This window comes from Spea bombifrons, chromosome 11 (assembly GCF_027358695.1).
Source record: "Spea bombifrons isolate aSpeBom1 chromosome 11, aSpeBom1.2.pri, whole genome shotgun sequence".
Classification (NCBI taxonomy): Eukaryota; Metazoa; Chordata; class Amphibia; order Anura; family Pelobatidae; genus Spea; species Spea bombifrons.
Window position 1 is genome coordinate 16,705,972 of NC_071097.1, and position 21,278 is coordinate 16,727,249.

The following is a 21,278-nucleotide window of genomic DNA, read 5'->3' on the forward strand; positions in this document are numbered from 1 at the left end:
CTTTTACATAATACCAAGTATTTATACAAAAAGCTCACAGGTTCAGCATTGGAATAATTTGGCAAAATCATGCAGCCATCCAGAGGCTACAAAATAATGAATCGTTCCACATAAATCCAAATGCACAAGAAAACAATTTTAGTTGGACGTTCAAGTTACTCAGATGTGAAAAAATGTCTGAATACAGACTCTCTGACGACATTTTAAATTTAAAGGTTTTTTTTTGGATGGCCTCCTCTGGAACATATCTTCAGACACAACTGCCTTTCTAGAATGCGAAGAGCACCAGGAAGCCGACTCTGGCAGAAATACAATCAAGCATTGCTGGTTTGAAAATAAAGTGCACAATCTTTTCAGTGTCAATACTTTTCACTTGCACCAGGATTCATTTTAAATAAACATATACAAGATAATGTATTGACTTGCTTCTTTGGATATTACAGCTCTATTATACAGTGCTAATGATTACAATCACTAAGGCCTATCAGTAACACCACAGTAATACTTATATGCTTGGCCAACAATTCAATTCTTTCCATCTTAAGATGTAATAATATTGCAAACATGAAGCTACTGTGGTTTATTAAACAACTCCGTGAAACAGGTGCAAGTCGATTAACCCTCAAATAATGAATTTTCTACCTGCTATAGCATCCACAAAACGTTGACCGTGTGCAGTGATGGCCAAACTATCAGCACACAGCAGGTTCATTCAATTCTAAATGGCTCGACCAAGCACAAAGATACATGAATATCAAACACACACATTGTTGCATTTAAGAAAATCTGAAAAAAAAAAGAATATTCAGCCCTAGTAATGAGTTATTTTGTAAGAAGATATGTCTAACGTCATGCATAGGCTTTAATACTTACAAAGATGTTCAAACCTGTGTAGTGTTACCATCACAAGATAATTCTCAGGAGCGGAGATAGCTAGTTTATATGTTCTTTTAATAGTTTAGCATAATCTCCACTCCATTTTCCACTATGGACCATGTCAATAGATCACTTTCACATTTAACTGCGTCTTTCCTGATGCAATGTTCAGATAGACATTACTACTAATACTTACAAACGTGTTTGCTAGTTACTAACAAAGTGCATAGTGCACAAGGCTGGTTATGTAAAACCTGCAAGGTGCATGGCCAAAAATGATCTGTCTGCTTACCTCCCCTGCATGGCATCAATAAAAATGGTTGTAAACTAGAACACTATGTTAGTTATTTCCATAACAATGTCACTGCCATAGCTTTTGTTGGGGCCTGGTATATTCCAAAGACTTCATTTTTAAATCTGGCATTGTCATTGTTATATATACGACAAACTCTCATTGACCAGTGGTGAAGCGTGGTTGTCCAGCCATTGAACACTCAACCTACACGATGTTCCACAGGGTTTTTTTTTTAAATACAGCTCACAAACGAAATTTAAGGCATTTAAGAGATCTGCGATTGCACACCGATAATCCTGATGATAATGTTTAAAATGTTTTCCATGGTTCATTTGCATATTAAAATGGTTTTCTCGTTTCATTTCAGTCTTGCCACTTTCTTGATCCAAGGAATGAATTTACTGACTTTGGTATAAACTCCAGGATATCCTTTCCGTCCACACCCATAACCCCAAGAAGTTATTCCTAGAATTACCCATTGTCCATTTGGTCTTTGGCACATGAGAGGACCCCCACTGTCTCCCTGGCAACTGTCCACCCGCTTATCTTCAGAAAGATTCCCGGCACAGATCATACGGTTTGTAAATTTGCCTTTATATCTGGAAACACAAGACTCCCTGGAAAGAATTGAGACTTCACCCTGTAAAAGTGTCCTGGAATAGGATGTTCCTGTAATAAAAGAAAAATTGACAGAAATTGTAAGAAACCTAACTGTCACAGGAGCATCTGTGACAAGGTTGTAGGGGTCTGCTAGGTAGGCACCTTCCTTATTGGTTGCTACAGCCACACCCCCGGTAATCCATATATGGTAGGGAGGGTAGCTCCCCTTTTGATTGGTCCCTAAGTTAATGGGACATGGGCCGCCCCTGACCCAGGGCCGGCCCGACAATGGAGCCGAGTGGGGCAACCGCTCCAGACGGCACTTTTGAAGGGGCGGCACCTCGCCGCCCCAAGCCCCTTTTTTTTTTTTTTTTTTAAAGCGAAAGAGAGAGAAAGGGGCGCCGAGTGGTCAGTACCTCTCTCTCTCTCCTCTGTGGCGAGTCTCCCTGTTAGGTCTCGGTGCCGGCTTGTAATGCTGAGTGCCGGAAGATTTCCGGCGCTCAGCATTACAAGCCGGCACCGAGACCGAAAAGGGGAGTCTCACCGCAGGACTGCTGAAAGGTAAGTACGGGGGGGGAGGGTAGATAATGGGGCGGGGGGCGGCAGGGACGGAGGGAGAGGAAGGGTAGATGGGGGGGAGCGGTATTTTAAAATTCGCCCCAGGCGGCATTTTGCCTTGGGCTGGCCCTGCCCTGACCACACCCCCTGCACTGTGATTGGTTGCTCCCTGTTCTAGCTCTCTCCTGATTGGTGCCAGTTAAAGTGTTTAAGCCAATGTATTTATGTATTGTTCTTTTCAAGATGGTCTCAGGTATAAAGTTGGTGTTTGGTGTGCAATAAAGGAGATTCTTACTTGTTCAAGCCTAAGACCGTGTCTGTGTCTGTGATTTGGGGACAAGGGACGTGGAGTGTAACTACTTGGTTACTGGAAGTCTGGAGTATACCGAGGGAACCATAGGAGATCGCTGGAACTATTGACGGCAGAGACCATCCGTCTCTACAGGGTCCGTCACACTATCAGTGAATTATCGTTCCATGTGAGAATCTTTCTAAGAGAATAAGATGTATTTCTCCAGCTGTTGTTCAACAACAACTCCCATTATTTAAAAAACGTCTGGCACATGATGGTAGAAGCTACAGCTAGCAACTTCCTGGGTATTCATATTTCACTATTCTGGAATATCCAAACAGGTAGACGGGCAATACTCACGTAAATACTGGTTTGCTAGCTTGGCACCACATTTGTTCCTCTGTTCCAAAAAGCTAACTTATCAATAAACGGACAGATAAATACATAAATACTAAATAGCCATCAATACCTGTGTCTCCCCATCCAGAAATAAAGCATGTTTTCTGATGCAGAGGGGTCTTCTTCTCTGGGAGGCATATGGGTAGAACATGGTAAGCGAAAGCCACACACTGCCCATCTTTACCCTTCATTCTGACCAGAGCAATATCGTTATCGATGCTGCCTGAACGGTAGCTCTTGTGAATTACAATCTTCTGTACCGGAAGCTCTCGTTCAAATTCATCTTCCACACCAGTGTGGTAATCGCCTACTCTGACAGAGTAGCGGTGAGGCAACTCACCAAATCTGTAAGCAAAAATAATCAAATTTAAATGTGTAAACACTGGACAGATCTTTTCTTTTAATATTTATGGTGATTGATTGGAAATATATATATAGAAGCATAAAATTTGATGGCAGATAAGGGCCATTCGCGATATCTAGTCTACCCATGTTTTGCCTGCATTTAAGACTGAAGTCGATCCTATTGCCTGACACTTAATTAGTAACCAGATGATTCCACGTTAATTGAGTTTTCCTTCACTTAATTTATTTTAATTATTAAAAAGGGTAAAAATGTCTTGTAAACCCAATAAATTACCCACTTGAATGTTGTATGATTCAGCAAGCATTGAGCCAGGCTGATTTTCATCAGGGGTGTGTCAGGTGTTTTGTACAGTTTAGCATTACAATGAACATATTATTTCTATGTGTTTTTTTTTTACCAATAAAGGGAGATTTGAGTTTCAACTCTTTGACTTTACTATAAAATGTGCAAGGTCAACCCCAATGAGCTTCTGTGGCAGGAAGGGCTTGGCTGGTCCTGTATAATGAATTGTGAGTTTTTCATAGGATCCTTACATATTGGATTTTGCGTTTTACAGCCTTTTAAGGTCGGGAAATCTGAGTTTTTAACTTTTTCCAGCTCATCTTATTATTAACATAATCAAGAACACAGATTGAATACATCCCAAATAAAGAAAGTGTAGATTTCCAAAACTATAAATGGCCGAAAATTATTATACAAATCCACCTGTAAGAAGAGCTCCAAAAACTGTGTTTTATAAGGATAAAGTGCCATTTTACCATAATGCAAACACTACTGTAAAATGTGCTATATATATTTGGACAGCATGTGTTATACAGGAAGGTAAACTGTTACTGCAAATTTAACATTTTTATTAAGGGCCTGTAATTGTTCTGCTCTTTTTTTGCACAAATACAAATAGGACATGCAAGGTTCCAGCCAGAAAGCAAAATACATCTATGTGGTTCCAATCATAATGCGCCCAACATTGTGGTGTAGAAGGTCTTCGACAATACAAGGCAGCACTACTGAACGCTACATCCAGGACACACAAACACCGAGACTACAGGACATCTCTAAATGTATCATTCTGCACTTAATATCCATCCACATAATAACTGGTACATAAATTGGGGTAATATATTATTTTCTCTAGTGAGGTTTCCAGCAACAATGTTTATTGAGAATGCAATTACACACGTGTACCCCCCATGTTGTAATGGTATATGTTCTGCAAACCTCTTAAAACAGTGAGCCGCTGTTAGAACCCAACAGTTACTTATCAGTGTTGCTCCACATAGTAAACGAGATTCTTTGGGGAATCCCTTCAGTCTTAAAGATGCCTGCCATGGCCAACTGCCCCTAAATCAAGAGAAAGCAGAAAAGATACATTTTGGTAATTTGGATTGACACAACTCAGTTTTTATTCAGTTACATACATTAAAATCAATAGGCAGCTGTACCTTATTGATTTGGATCCGCCTATAATTCTTTTCTTACGACGAATGAGTGGACTGATACCACACACAGCAGATATACCACCTGGGAAATAAGGAATACATTTTCTCTATCAAAATTGTGCTGACAATAGAAAACGATTGTATTCATTAAACTCATTCCTCTAAATTAATAATATAGTTCTTTTCAATTGAATTTCCATTATGGGAGCTTCACTTATAGAACTCTAACCTATAAGTTTGTTACATAAAGATCTATATAGTTATGCAATCAATTCATTTCAGATTGTTTTCCCCTGGAAATAAAGGGCACCATAAAACACAAGTTGTAGGTTTCTGGCATGCCTGAGAACTTTTGGGCCCCAGCTACCTGGAGCCTACCCTTGTGGGACACGGCCAGGACCGAGCACTGAGGTCAATGGGCGTACCTGCTGACATTGCAGGAAACACCCCAATTTAAATGGGAAATAGGCGGGGGAGTCAAGACCCTGCTCCCGCGACCCAGAGGATTTGGGTGTTGACCCAGAGAAGCAGTGCTCCTCACAGCCAAACTCAGAGAGTTCCCAGGTATGGTGTCTGAGTACTTCATGTACAAAAATGTATCCCTGTGTGAAAACCTGAATTCTTTTCTTGGGTGATCTTCTTTTCTACATAGTCACAGATGACTCCAGCATCCTCATTGTGCCAGCAGTTATGGATTCCGCTGTCCTGCTTCCTGCATTCTGTTAATGTGTTTTCTTTTCCACTGCACTCCACATTATCAAGGTGAATCGGTCCTTCTCCTTCACCAAAATATGCCATTATTCTTGCTTTGGCAGGTCCCCTGCATTAGAAAGGGAAAATGTCCCAGTTAACACGGGGGAAAAAATGAGTAAAGAAAGAAATAAATAGCATTCAGTGCTTTTTACTTGTAGACTCTAGCAAACTAGTAGTGTTTCATTTTCTTGCAAATAGATTTAAAGTATAAGACTCAATGAATCCCAGATTGATGACAAACCTAAATGAATATAAAAACATTATACTTATACCTATACGTGTATCTACAAAGAATACAATATGGACTGTACTAAATAATGTATAATGTAAATGTTATGAGCCAGGTGCTATATAAAACAATAAATAATAATAATAGCTTTGTGTTGACTTTATTTAGTAGTAATATTGATAACACTGCTTTCTACAGTAATATTCTGTTTTATATAGATTGTTTTCTGCATAACAACGCAGGTTAGTTCATGGAAGAAGTTCTTTATAAAGACGTGGTTCATGCTCAATAGCAGGCAATAAATTTACACAAATAACTCCACCTGTGGCCAAGCTGCCTGCAAACCACAACAGCATCATTGTCTGTCCAGCCATCGTCACACACGCTGCCCCATTCTCCATTGAGAAAAACCTCCACTCTACCTTCTTTAGTGTTTTCCCCGTCCACCAGGCGTATAGGGGTTCCTGGAAATGATCAAAGTATGACGCACACACAAGTGCAAAATATGTGCTCTAAATTTATGTCCCAGAATATATAAAAATGAAATAAGAGAAAGTAGTAGAAAACGAAGGTGGCTATACCATGTTACAGAACACAGATCAGATCTCACCTAGAACATTGTGTACAGTTCTGGAGTTCAGAGAAGGTTTACTAAAATGGTGAGAGGTTTGCAGGATAAAAACTTTATCAGGAGAGAATAGAGAGGGGTGTGATGGATTTATGATTTTTGGCAAAGTACAGGATGGAAGTTTATTTCAGAAGAGAGAATTTGCGGTATTCCAATAACTGCTGTGGCACAAAGTCCAGATACATTACCAGAAGGCACGTTCAGGATATCATTGCTGTCATTTGAACATTTCACCCCAACATCTTCAGAATGTGAGCAGTCATGCTGACCCCAGTTACTGTGGGAACATTGTAAAACCGAGTGCTCCACACCAGTGCAGGCAACATCATCCAGAAATATGAAGCCTTCTCCAGGACCAAATTCTCCTTTTGATGCCAGACTAGAAGGACCACTGCAGGGATGAAATATTGAAGACGCATGTTAACATATACTCGTAACTCTTTGTCTTCCATAAATCAAATTAACATTAGAACTATATTAAACAAATAAAAAACATGTTTGAGACATTGTTTTAATTGGTCAATTCTAAAAGAACAGTTACTACATCCCCCGAGTATTAACCCTTCTAAAGCCAGCTGAGTGGATTTGAGTGGCTCCACTCACACGTCTTCATTCTTGATGGTAACTGAGGTACGGAAACATTTTTTCCATATTTTGTGTTTTTGGTTCCCATATTTTCAGCAGCGACTTATTAACCCCTTAATGACAAAGTCTGTACATGTACGGGCTCAAAATGCATTGTTTTCAATGGGTTTAGGGACTGCCCATTGTCCTTAAGGGGTTAAGAGTATAAAAAGTGCAGAGTATTCACTATACTAAAAATGTAATTTGCCCTTAGGGCTTTCCCTAAAGCTTTACCTATGCAACTAAATAAATCAGGAAATAGTCTCTTGTAACAAACCTGAATCCCAGTTGCCTGCAGACTACCTGGGTATTGAACTCTGTCCATCCGTCATCACACACTGACCCCCAGTCTCCTTTGTAATATACTTGCACCCTCCCTTCACCAGCATTTCTTCCTCCAGATAATCTTACTGAGCCATCTGAAATCATATACAATACATAAATGAAATGTAATATCCACTTTATGTAATATTAAACTACGTTTCACCACGGGTAATTCATTGATTACTTAAAACGACACAACACATTATTCTCACCTACAACAGTGTCTTACTCACCTGTGTAGGGATCGCAGGATACACCAGCGTCCTCAATGTGGTCACAGTTGTGATGCTCCCACTCATTTTTCTGGCACAAGTCCAGTGACTGCTCATTTCCTAGGCACTCCACTTCATCCAGCAGGATAGGCCCAGACCCTTGACCATAGTGGGCCCAGACCATGGCCTTCGGCTTTCCACTGAAAAGACCCAATCAATTTAGTTTTTATTTAATTGAATTAAAGGTTCGTAACTATTAAACTTGCTAAGAGACACCTTTTCTATGAATGCTACATCATTTTTGTTCCATAAAGTGAAGCCTTTTCTGCTTTTCTGACACTTTATTATAGCCTGTTCACTTCTCCTGAGCTGTTTATTCACTTAAGACTCTTGAAAACCTGGAGTTACCCGTTGGCAGAGATAAAAAGCCATACAAAAGGGCATCCTTTGTGCATTTCCAGCAGGAATCACAGGGCGAATTCACATTTCCACAGACCCCAGCTGAGCTGAGAACACATTGACTTCAAAGGGGATCCAATTCTGAATGTGACCATGAGGAGATTCCTGATGCCCACTACAGCTGTGCACTTGCCAATGAACTCAGCAATGCCTCATATGCCAATGGGCCACATAGTTCTACTCAACAAGTCGTACACATTTTCAGAGTAGTAAGCAAATCTCAGGTTGGGTTGTACATAGTCAAGGGGTCAGGGTTGCATTCAGGCCATAAAAAAGAGATAAAAGGCCCATCTTTGATGACTTAACATAGGTATGGGCACTACTAAGCCACTTGGTATATTTTGACCAGTACATAATCTAAATTAGTATTCTATTTTTTAAGAACCCATAAAAATCAGAGATACACCAAGAATAATAATTAAAAAATGTTTAATGTATAGTTGGTTTTGAGTACTCTTTACAAAGAGCCTATCCTGCCTCGTAGTGACAGGTCCACTACAGTCCAAATATTTACAGTACTGATATTTGAAATGTTTGTGTTAATTCCCTTTTATTACCTTTGTATTTCTATCAAATGCCTCTTGCATGACTAACCCAAGCAGTAAATGTGTTCAGCTCTTGAAAGGTGTGGGTTGTATTGACTGCAGCTGAGTTAACACACTTCTGGGCAAGTATCTCGAACGGACCTATTCATTTCATACACACTAGATGAGAAATTCCCAGCTGAGAGAAGAGGGAATAACAGAGGATAACTAAGGACAAGAGAGAAACTGTGACTCATGACCTTTATAGCAGGCAAACAGATTGTGTTACTATAGCATGGGATTGCATGAATAATATAGTTTGCTGTGTGTTCATATTGGAGCTCTATTGTGTAATGTTAGGCTCAAAGTTCACAGTGTAGGATCTATGATGTGATCTTTAACCTATTCATGCCTGAAGTATTGAAAAATGAAAAACCTGTCATGCAGGTATTACATGCTATTACACACACATATAGATATTTATTGAGATATTGAGATGTTTATTTTTTTATGCGCATGCCACATGCCTAATTTACTGTGTTATGTCTGCACTTTTTAGCCTCTTTTTGAGGCTTTTTTGAGATTGTGTTAATGGTAAACTGACACATTTTATCACAATATGGAGTGATAGATAAATATTGGTTGTGTACCACAAACAAAATCTTACCTGAATCCTAACTGTCTACAGACGACCTCAGCATCTTTGTCATCCCAGTGGTCATCGCAAACGGTTCCCCATCGTCCATCGTGGAAAACCTCCACACGGCCCTCAAAGGTTTCTTTTCCTCCCACTAGCCTGATAGGGGGCTTCAAACCTGCTCTTCAGAGAAGGAAAATGAAGACTTTATGAGCAGGAATGCCTACTTGTTTTTTAAATGAATCAGTCTCTACAGAGACTGCGTAGCTGAAGTGTAACTTGTGAAGGTTAGCAGTCTTAGTATAAGACTAGTATAATATGCTTAACGCGTGCATTAACATTAAACATTATCTCAGCAACTGTAAAGAGATCAGAACATAATATCCCAGAATAATCCAGATGCAAAAGGTCATAACCTACATCATAGTAAGCCAAGAGCAAAAGTAATAACCTATTTCATAGCAAGCTGTTCGTAAAAAGCCATTACCTATATTATAGTAAGCCAGGAGTAAAAGGTCATAGCCTTATTCATAGTTTCAGCATAAATGTGCTTGTGAGGATTCCAACTGTGATTTGTAACCACCTTGAGGGAGACTCTAGTACTCTAGTACTCTAGTATCCCATCGAGCCACCAATAATGCATATTAAAGGACTTTGTAAGTACACTCATATTTATTATGTAACGGGGGAAAAATAAGTACTCGAGGGCTTCAGTGTACAGCCTCTTCTGTGGTCCTATTTTTTGCACCACATCCAATTGATGTCAGGAAAGTGTTCCCAAAGAGATCAATGGGAGCGCCTTCCACACATACTGTGCTGTGCGAGCCAGTGCTGGCTGGTGGTGAGTATAGTGCTTATGAGCTTTGGCAACCTGGAAGCTTAAGAGCTGGGAACGAAAAAGAGACAGGTGCGTAGGGGGATTCTGATGAATCTCAACATGCATTTGCAAGGGGGCAAAATGGTAATTTAAAGAGGACCTCTCAGTCACCATATCTATTAAAGTGCAAACGATGGTTGGAGTGTCCCTCTGAGAAGAATTTGTTCTGTGTGTGCCACCAATGAAAAATTCTATGGAAAACATATTTCCAATTCAATAGAACATTATTTTTGTTGTTTTGTTTTCTACAGTTATTTATCAAAGTGGGCGAAACATAAGAACCTTCCCCAAGAATAGATGTAATGTTCAGTTGGAAGTATGTGCTAAGGAATTACCTTCAGGAGGAGAGCAGGTAACGGCGGCGATTGACCCGTACATGCATTCTTTGCTGTATGCTGGGGTGTAGGTGCAGTGCAGCAAAGCTTTCTCATCCCCTCTGCAGTTGGCTGCATGGAGGTGAACCTTGGTCATCAGTGAACCAAAACCAATACTCTTCTTGGCAGTGCCAATTTCACTGGATAAGGGCAAATGTAATAAACATATATCACCCAACAGACCAATACACAGTTGGGAAAAGCATGTTTAGATGTGTAACGTTATTTTGTTATACATACATTTGGCTCACCTTTGTTTCTTTAAATTAGTAATTTGTAGAGGTCATTTGGCAAAGTGTTGTAAAAAAAACTTTCAAGGATTCTCGTAAAGCTGACTAGAATTTGCTGTTTGCTGGAGAAACTTTTGCTGGGACATGTAATGCTTGTGGGAGGAATATGTCAGGGAGCCGGTAGCCAGGAGAACACTAAGAGATACTAACCTTATCCCAAGCTGCCTGCAGACCACACTAGCATCCCAGTGTGTCCAGTGATCTGCACAGATAGTTCCCCAGAGCCCATGTAAGTACACATTCACTTCATCTGCGTTACCAGAATGACTACGTACAAGCCGAAGAGCACCTACGGTAAAAGAAAGCCGCGTTTACTAAGTTATTTTTATTATCAATTTAGTAGCACGTTACGATCTAAAAAGTTGGGATATTAAATACAGTAAAAACACCTAACTGTGGTACCCTACTGTTTGACCTTTTCTATGCACTTGTTACAGAAAACAGCATGTGGCACATCGCTTATCATTTACCATATTACCCCTATTTCTCTCTGCACCTACTAACACGTTTACAGCATTGTTAATCCTCCCTTTAAGCAATGGGAAAACATTATGGCAAATGAAACATTACCCTAATCTGTCAATAAAAATGCTAAGATTATTATTATTTTTATTTTTAAGGAGCACCCAGGCAGAATTAACTTTGTTATTCTAGGAAACTGCATGCCTGCCGGTGCCCATCATACCCTGGCTGCAGTCGCAGTGAGCCCAGCTGATAGAGCCGGAGTTTTGCCGATAAAAGCACCAGGGTGTAACTCCTCCATCGGGATTCCTGCAGTGGTTGTGGTCGCCAAGCCCTTGACCCGGGTACTGCTGTACATAATCAGGGAACTCTGACCACTTTAGGCAGTCTTCTCCAGACTCGGTCACTGAGATGGAACCATTGTAGTACCCCAGAGAAGACACTCCTTCAGAACAAAGATTGTAACCTAGAAGCACAAAGTATATACAGAATATAATTTTTACCTGAACTACCCAACAATCGATCCAATAGGCTATAAATGTATAATCATGCATGCTCTTCCTCCTTGTTATGATATTGTTTGGGTCTCTAGCAGCAAATAGATATTAAAAGATACAAACTCTAGCCTGCAAATAAACTTCTTGTTAGCATTGATGCCACTTGGAGGCATCATCACATTAAAAAAAAACAAATTTCTTTTTTCTTACAGATATGGTCTCTAAGGAATCAAAAAGTGACATACCGGTACTTTATGGCCTTATCCAAACGTCTCCCTCTAGAAGTTTGGAAGTTGGAAACTTTGAACTCGTGTTAATTGGCAACACAATCATTCTTTAAACACTTCCATAACGGGAAAGCATATTTTATTTTTGTCCACTCTCTGCAATAAATATTTTCCTTTAATTCATTCTGGCGTTGAAGATCTGTACATCTGTGATATAAAGCATCTTTCTTGGCTGGATAAAGTGGCTTATGTTAAAATTACTGCAATCCCAAACATCTTTTTTTTTAACCATTCCCTGACCCTTACAAACCTTGTAAGGGTCAGGGAATGGTTAAAAAAAAGGTGTTTGGGATTGCATTAATTTGCATTTGCAACCTGCAAATGGCCATTGTACTTACTACAAGGAGAACTTCTAATACTTACATAGTGTCAGTCAGCTTTCGCAACCGATAGGGTTGCACCTACCTCCTATTTTCTTTTGACATCTCCCCGATTATTATTATTATTTTTTTTTTTGATATACCTTTATTCAATAATAAAAATGTATAAAAAATAAAGTTTATTGTGCACATCTTCATCAATTAAATGTTTTAATAATGTTAGATACACTTTACAAATCTTATAAAATTTAAGAAAGACTATTATTATATGGTATTTACAAGTGAAAATAAAATGCCTAGGGACACATTTCATTTAGCCAGATATTTCATGCGTTCTCCTACATCATCATTTTATTAGCTTAAATGTGATTGGCCAATTTTATATTCCTATGGTTTTCTAGCACAAAAATGATATCTGATATAAAGGGGGCCTCTAGAGATTTCCACGTCCTGGTGGCTATAAACCAATGTATTATACGTTTCTATTGACCTGCCTTGAAGTGAGCTAGAAGGAAATGAAACAATGTAATTTCTGGCAAACAAGGCCAAGAGACAATTGTGGTAACACATTATTATTATTATTTCTATACATGAATTTATAAGGGCTTTATGTTTGTTGTGTAAAATGCACAGCATCTGCAACACAGCATCTGAAGTTGTTGCCACCTACAGAGAATAACCACTGGGTACTTCAGTACTAAGAGGTTAACATTTAATGCTTAAATTAAAATTTCACTGTAATTATGATTCGCAGCAGAGAATTAATTGACCTGTATGTTCTTCACAGTCTGCAGAAATTGCTTAATCCTGACTTCTATTTAATCATGGAGAAACTCTAATTCGGCTATTTTTAAATACTTCTCATGCTCCTTTGAGCATCCCAATTGAAATAGTTTAATCATGATATTGTAGGGCTGATAAAGCTGGAAAGCTAATTTGATCCTATATCTCACTCTAAGAACACTGGCCCACTAAAAATGTTTTTCCTTGAGCCCAATAACACCATATGTAGTTATGTAGTATAATATTTTGTCTTCTTCTAGATCAACAATCAGAGGAATCTTCAACTTTTGGAGTTTGTTGCAAAATGGTAAATGTGTGAGTCATCCTAACAATCCACGCTGGCAGGCCCATTATACCACGATTCCTGCTCTAGGCCTGACCCATGAAAACTCCCCCAGTCATCTCAGGTTCTACCCCAAGCTGCTTGTCCTCTGTTCTGAATGAGGAACATGACATCATGTCACAAGCGGCATGGGAGAAGAAGAGCTAATGGGGTTTTGCCAGCCAGACACAGACCTCCATAATGTAAATCATTGATCTCCTCATGGAGAAGCGGGACACTGCGGAGAGCCTGAGTTTCTGATAACATAAGGTCAGGGAGTTTGTTTCTTTACTATGTTAGCTGGTCATAATTGATTTATGTTAAAGCAAATAAAAATAGGTACACAGTATGAAGAAAAGAACAAGAAGAAAGCATACTTGTCAAGCAAAGTGAAACCAACAAGTTCTTACCTGTAGGTTGAAGCAGCTTTTGGTCATTGATAGAATTTCCGATATCCTAGGAATTCATGCAAAAATAAATATAATATAGGAAGAAAAAAGAGCTATAAACACATAAGTAAAAGAAGATAAATTTATTATTCTCAATTATAAGTTTATCTGCAGTCTGTGAGCACGCGTGGCATGAGGCTCAGAATGGACTTGCTAGCCATAAACCTTCAATGCACCACCTGGCTGCATGTTTCTTATCCCAGAATTAAAGACATATCAAAGTGTCCTCTCCTCTGCAGGAGCTTGTACCCATACCTGGGAACTCTCCTAGTTTAGACCAAAGACTCCAGGTGAAGCGCTGCTTCTCTCCGGATTTCTTGAGTAGCGTTGCAGCACAACCCACTCCCACCCACTTCCCCATTCACAATAGTATCTGTCCGGCAACATTGGCAGGACCACCCACTGACATGAACGGGGCTGCCCACTGACGCCAGCGTCCCGCTCCTACCTACAATGGGTGCTCTGAGTAGCCAGAACCAAAAGTTCCCATGCATGCTTGTACCCTGCTGGTACTACAAGTCCACAAGGAAATGCCCTGATAGCAATTTTTGATCAGCTCTTTCCACTCCCTTAGATATGTAATATTATGTTATTATACATTATATTTTTGGCCCATGTGCTGAAACATGGCTTGCCCATGTGCAGTGACCAGGCCCTAGATTAGGTGGGGCATAATGGGATGACAATGCTTAATATGAAGAGAGTGTGAAATTATGAAGGAATGTAGAGGAATCTGGAATAAACTGTTTTTATTGTGTTGTTCTAGGGGTATTATTTCATGTCGACATAGAAAACGAGTTAGGTGCAAGAAAAGAGGGACCTTTTTTGGTATTCCTGGGCCCAAAGCACCTTAATGCAGTCCCATGATCACAGGCAGAGAAAGGAGGATGGGCAAGGACAAAAGTGAATGAATAAGTGAATGAACAAGGAACCTGAAAATGAAAAATGTGCATGACTAAGGAACCAAAAGTACATAGGAGTTAGAGAGAGAGAGAGAGAGAGAGAGAGAGAGAGAGAGAGAGGAGAGTGGCAGAAAATCTAAAATTAAAGACCTGTCCCTGAACAGTTTAAGTCAATGAACTGTATACAAAGGAACAAATTTGGTAATTGAGAGAGAACATTAAACTGCATCACGTTAGATTGTGTTTAAAGGCAAGTGCAGTCAGATAACGATAACTTGGATAAATTGATATTTTTCTCCTTTGGCACAAAATATAGGGCTTATACAATAATGCAGGTTAGCATTAATAAAAGCATTGCTTAATATCATTTTGTTCCAATAAACTTCCTTTATCTGTAGACTAGGAGGCGGCCATTGTTGTCAGTCATGGGATATTTTGGGTGACTTTCCCTGCTGAAACGCTACACTGGGATTATTCTTTATGGCAATGCTAATGAAGTCCATTCCTGCATAGACTTTTATTTCGTAACAATGCCCCCCTTAACCGGCTACTGTAAAAGCAAAGAGAAGCAAAGACAAAGGTCAATTGAGGTTTTACTTTTATCAATGTAACCTTAAGAAATTGAATGTCGTCATCCCTTATCTTGTTGTTTTGGAACAGTGTTGTGTCACACATAGTATCCTCAAGTTATGTCTATAAAGAACTCAAACCTTGAAAAAGATCAAAACCTGAGCAAACATTGAGACCAGAAGTGTCACAAGGGTGATCCATGAATACTTTGTAATAGATGGCCCAAAGGTATGAACCTTTCAATGTTTTTATTGCCGTGTGTGCACTATTAATACAGCCTAATAAAAAGGCCAGCCCGGCATGGGGGACATTGCACAAACATTTTTAACTAATCGTAAAACAGAAATCCTATGTGTCTAACAGTTTTCCGTAACAAGACACTATGCCGCTGTCTCTTTTTTAGATCTTAAACATCCTAGACAGCACTTAAAAAGGTGCATGCCCTATGTACATGGAACCTTTGATGTATAAGGTGGAAATATCCCTTTATGGAAAGTAAATCATTTATTAAATACGTCAGGATAACTTTTAATTTACGTATTAAGAACAAATCAGTGTCATTGTTTAGGATTAGCTCAATATTTAAAAAAGAGAAGGCATGTTGCCTGGGAGCAATGTCACTGATCTAAGGACAGAAGCAAGGAATTTTCAGATGCAGATTCCAAAGATAATTCATTCCTAGCCCTACCCAACACATGCGCTTTTAAGGATTCATCAATGAAAATGTGCCATAGTCTGGAATTTAACCCTCTGGTTGCTTTCCATTATCCTGTTTGTAACGATGCCCCGTCACTCAATATATCCCTTGCCGCATTTCTGCATAGATTCTCAGCAACCTTATTAAAATATTAGATCTTTTATACATGATACATTGTGGCCCTTGCAGATTTCTCCATATTTCTGCAATGCTGCTGCTTGCCTTCATTCCAGTGTTAAGGGAGGAAAGCATCATCTAGGAAAAATCTTTTTTTATGCTTTTCTAATTTTTTTCTTCTGATTTTAGTGTTTGGTTTTCTAGCTGAATCACAAAGCAGGTATACTTGTATAGGTTCATCGTATACCGGGAAAACAGACGGCCATTAATTATCCAAAGGTTGACTATCCAAAAGAACAGGAGACTGTGATCATTAGCTGGACAAAGTCCGACATGCTGCTTTATTACAGCCAGTGACTTATTAAAAGGGGATATGGCTTTGTAATAAATTCTTACCTGAAATACTCCAAAATGAGAGCAAACACCCAAGAAAATGACCAGCACTTTCTGCATGTCCGCCGGTTTCATGTCTGCTTAGGGGAGAGGTACTTTCTTTGCAGTGGGGTCAATTCTTCATTCAGGTCCTGATCACAAGGCTGCAGGCTGGGCTGTGACACCATCAGCAATGCTTTGTTACTGGTGTGGAATACATTATGTTTACCAGAAGCATGCTGACATCACTGGTCCTAGCAGAGATGTGGGATTATCACCATCAGGAGAGGCAGAAGGCAAGTGCAGGCTAGCAGTGATTCGGATCTGAATGTACTGGTCTGTCTGCTAACATCTCCTCCCACTACCACCTCCTCCACCCTGCCATTCTCTTTAAGACCGTACTCTCACCCTACTTCCCCACCCTCTCTTTCTATATTAGCCAACGTCAATACGTCATTAACCTAGTATAGTATTTTGCCTTTGTTTACTTACACTCCTACTCGCCAAAGCCTATTAACCTATATCATACCTGGTTTAGTGAGTCTGCTACTTTGTTAAACGTCAGTTAAACGCCAAAATAAATAAATAAAACAAGACAGTAGTCAAGTGACTATATAGTAAAGTACAAATATTTTGCAATGTTATTTCTTAAAGGGGAACTGTCATCATCACAGCTCTACATAAGTACATTTATTACAAAGACATATAGCACGTGCTGTCTGTTTGCCCATCGGTGTAATTGTTTTGAGCGACTTGAACAGGAAAGCTGTGATCCGTGGAGTTATGGTCCTTCACCTCGCCCAGCATTACAATGGCTGCCTGATCCAATCAATAACAATCAGCAACTTAATAGTAGGGCATAGATAACTTAATGCAGATCCTCAAAACAGGAAGTAAATATAGTTGCTCCCATGGTATACACATAAGTTAGGCTCACAACACTGGCTTTTTTTATTTGTAGACATCATAAGTTAGGTTTATTTCATGTAAACAGCAGTACCTGGTCGGTGACAGATCCTCTTTAAACAATCATGTGCAATTCCCAATGCCCAATCCGGTCCTGGAAAACAGTTCTCCCACCCTATGTAATAAATTAATATATACATCGAATTGCAAAATAGACAGATTTTTGACAAAACAAAGTTGAAATAGCAGAATCTTGTTAGAAAAGGCCTTTAAGAGGCATTCTTTTACCCCTCAAATATATTTCTTGTTGATTGTTTTAGGTGACTTTTCCTTTAATCTTCAGTGTCAGTGTCACAGACTTTGCCCAACTCTACACTTATTTTATTATAGGTTTGCCTTGAAAAGCGCTGCTTTAATGCTTTATACACTAAATCCTGACAATTCCCATGGTCACCTTTTCATCTATTTAGCAGAGTACAGAGTTGCCACACTGAAACTTTGTTCTAGCTATTAAAAGCCTTAACAGAGCCAATTGTCTTCTTTTAGGAACATAAACAGAAAATAATACGATATTGCACTTTTATATAATATTATGTTTTGTTGGAAACCTGTCGATGACACCCTCTGTCATGAGAAGACATAAAAAGAGATTTGGGGCCACTTATAGCTTTGTTGTGGCATTAGTTGAAATTCTTCACAATAGCAGGGAGGGTTGGTTGCCCCAAAAGATACTTGAAAGGCACTTCAAATGGGCAGGACTAGGGGGTAGAAAGCAGATGGGTCTTGTAATGGAGAGGGTGAGGCCCAGTGCAGCTCCCCTACTCCTGGCGGAATAGAGGGAGCTCCCAGAAATGTTCACAGATTTTCTGCACAACCAAATCCAGACAGTGTTTAGCTGGTTGCCTTACAAATGTCAAGGTTGTTAGATTACAGAGTAACTTACAGTGCAACAAAGAACAAAACAAAAAGAAGGCAGTAATAATAAACAAGATCAAAAGCCTGATAGCCTATCAATTGATAAGGACAGATATTTTTAGCTATTCCGTATCTTAAGGGGAGCCAGGAGTGCCAGAGACCCCATATTTTCTGTAAGTTTAACAGAGAATCATGAAGCTATACCGTGAGCTGATCCATTTCCTGTGATTTGGATATAACTTGTTTGTCTACCCTCATGTGGGGATAGTAAGTTGTTTCCATACTTGTGCAAGAGCTCCAAAGGCCGCCAATGTGATCCTCTCCACAGAATGATTTTCGACCTTCATGAGATCATCCGAGGCTTGGACAACAGGAGATGCCAAGGCTCCAGCAGAAATGGTTTCTGAATAACCTCGCTAATCAAAGAGGCAATGTTGTTCTAAAAGGGTTATATCTGATGGTAGGTCCACTAGCAATGGGGTTCCATTCCTTTTTCCAATACATTTGGGAGGCAAAAGGATGCATATGTGCCAAAGCTGTGGGAGTGCGGTGCTATCGGAGAAGTGTTTTGTAGCCTTGTTCTTTGTAGGAGACACATATGGAGACTTTCAAGGTTGCTTCCCAGATATCTGACCACTCTCTGAGGTCAAGTGGTGTGCCCACGTCTACCTCTCAGAGCTCAATATATTTCAGTTGGGATAGGGAATTTAGGGTTTTAAGGTTCGTATAAGTATTTGCGATTGTGTCCTTTGATTTTGGGACCCTAAGCAGTGATTTTCATACAAAGTTTTGTTAGTGAGGCCCGCCTATTTGATTTGAGGGTATGAGGCTGAATTGAAGATAATGGAAGAAGTCCTTTGCTGAGAGCATGGCCAAGAACTGAAGTTCTGTAAAAGCTATGACCTTCCTATCGTGATCTGCCAATTTGCCAGACATTATGCAGAGCTGCTTGGCTCCTTCCCTTTGATGGAACTGCACATAACCCTAAAATGTAACTCATAGTACGTGACCAGGAAAGCTATATTTTCCTTTTTAGTTAAATCTTTGGACATTTGCGGGTTTTTTTTTAATTCTCAGTGGCATTTTTGAAAAGAACTAATGCATGCATTTTTTGCCATATAAAGACCTTATAAATCGCATACTTAAGACATTTCTCATCACATTTTATAATACTTTATTTCAATAATAAAAATAGGCTGTGATAAAAATAAACCAACCATCTGTTGCTTTTTAAGAGGAGACAACAATTGTCACTACTATCATTTTAATGAATTGCACAAAATGATGTGTGAAAGGGAGAATATTTTATGTACTTTTTTGGAAAATAAAAATCCAACTTTTTTTTTGGAAACAATATTAAATAATGGAGATAATTGTTTGAGATTCTGATCTAATTTTTTTTTCTCATGGTTATGACATCATTAAATAATTGTGCTATACAGTACATATCATTGTGTGAAGAAAACTAGGGATAGTAAACTATGCTACTGAGTTTTTAAATTTATAGATAAATGCTATTTGTAATAAATCCCAAGTTTTTACAATGAAATACAAAGCGTGGTGCTTTTTAATGAATAAAATCTAAATTATATAATATGTAACATTATATAAAATATAAATTATAATATGATAAAAAATATTCTATATGTTAACCCATGATGTTAGCATTTTTGTACAGACTGGCCTTGCTTAAGCATAGGGAACTAGCAGCAATAAGCTGGGGTGCCCAGAGCATGCGCGAGATGAAAACACTTCAAGGAAACTCTTTCTGGTAGTGATTGACAAACCAGGTGAACAACATTCAGTGCTACAGGCATAGCAAGAAAGTGCCCATACCCTTACTAATAAGAAAAGGAAACCTTAATAGGTAGTTCACCTGCTAACAATAGGAACATTGGAACCACCACCTTTACCATTTACACTTTTACTCCATTAACAGTAAGATTCAGGAGTCCTCATTCATGAAAGTTACCCGCTTTTTACCCTGATTCCAATGACAAGAGGCAACAAAAATAATTGACCATCCATTACTTTAAGTTTACAAAAGCTCTGAAGCAAATACACTGGATATCTAAATGTATCTGAATGATGGAGGACCTGGTTCACATGGGTTGGAGGCAAGGACACCAGATGACTTCTTGCAGAAAGCAGGGATAGTAGGTATATCTATGTTATAGTGATGTTATTGGCTGTATTTGTATCAGATTGGATGTGTTACCTAATTTCCTTTCATCAACCTGTACATGTTGATGATGTTAAGACATCAAAAGCTAGATGTGGAGGATTTTGCTGTAATGCACATTGCCAGTCTGTATGTATATGCTGGGTAAATAAATAACTGTTTCATACATGTTTATGGTGGGGTCTTTACTCCTGGGTCTCATCTTGTTTTAATGAAAGTAAAATAATCTGCCTCCAGGTGTCCTGAGAAAATCAGATGATGTCTATCTGGAAAGAGGGATTTCCACCATAATTTGATATTCTTTTTTTTATCATTGTAAGGAATATGTAGACTATATGGACAAAAGTATTTAGAACCTGACCATTACACCAACTGGGACTTCACATTCTATAATATGTAGACTTTAATATGTGTGTATATGAGTGTATCTGTGGGAATTTTTGCCCATTTATCCAGTAGAGCATTTGTGTGGTTAGGCATTGATGTTGGACGAGAAGGTCTGGCAATCTCCATTCCAATCAATCACAAAGGTGTTTGATGGGGTTAGAATCAAGGCTCTGTGTGGGCCAGTCAAGTTCTTCCAAACTTATCCAACCATGTCTTTATGGACCTTGCTTTATGCACTAGGGCACAGTCGTGCTGGAATAGAAATGGGACTTAACCTAACTGTTCCCACAAAGTTGTAAGCATAGCATGACCAACATGTCTTGGTATGCTGAATCATTAAGATTTCCCTTCAA

General features: G+C 39.1%; 1 protein-coding gene across 1 annotated transcript; it reads right to left on the reverse strand.

Annotated features, from left to right (window-relative positions):
• Positions 1-1,451: 1,451 nt before the first annotated feature.
• Positions 1,452-16,647, reverse strand: LOC128468600 (neurotrypsin-like). Its single transcript, XM_053450353.1, has 15 exons — positions 16,560-16,647; positions 13,839-13,884; positions 11,443-11,685; positions 10,908-11,046; positions 10,429-10,607; positions 9,247-9,394; positions 7,618-7,796; positions 7,338-7,479; positions 6,625-6,827; positions 6,131-6,272; positions 5,441-5,646; positions 4,830-4,908; positions 4,606-4,728; positions 3,091-3,365; positions 1,452-1,840 (listed from the first exon to the last, which is right to left on the reverse strand). The coding sequence occupies exons 1-15, from the start codon at positions 16,629-16,631 to the stop codon at positions 1,530-1,532; spliced, it is 2,487 nt and encodes an 828-aa protein (XP_053306328.1). The 5' UTR covers positions 16,632-16,647; the 3' UTR covers positions 1,452-1,529.
• Positions 16,648-21,278: the final 4,631 nt, after the last annotated feature.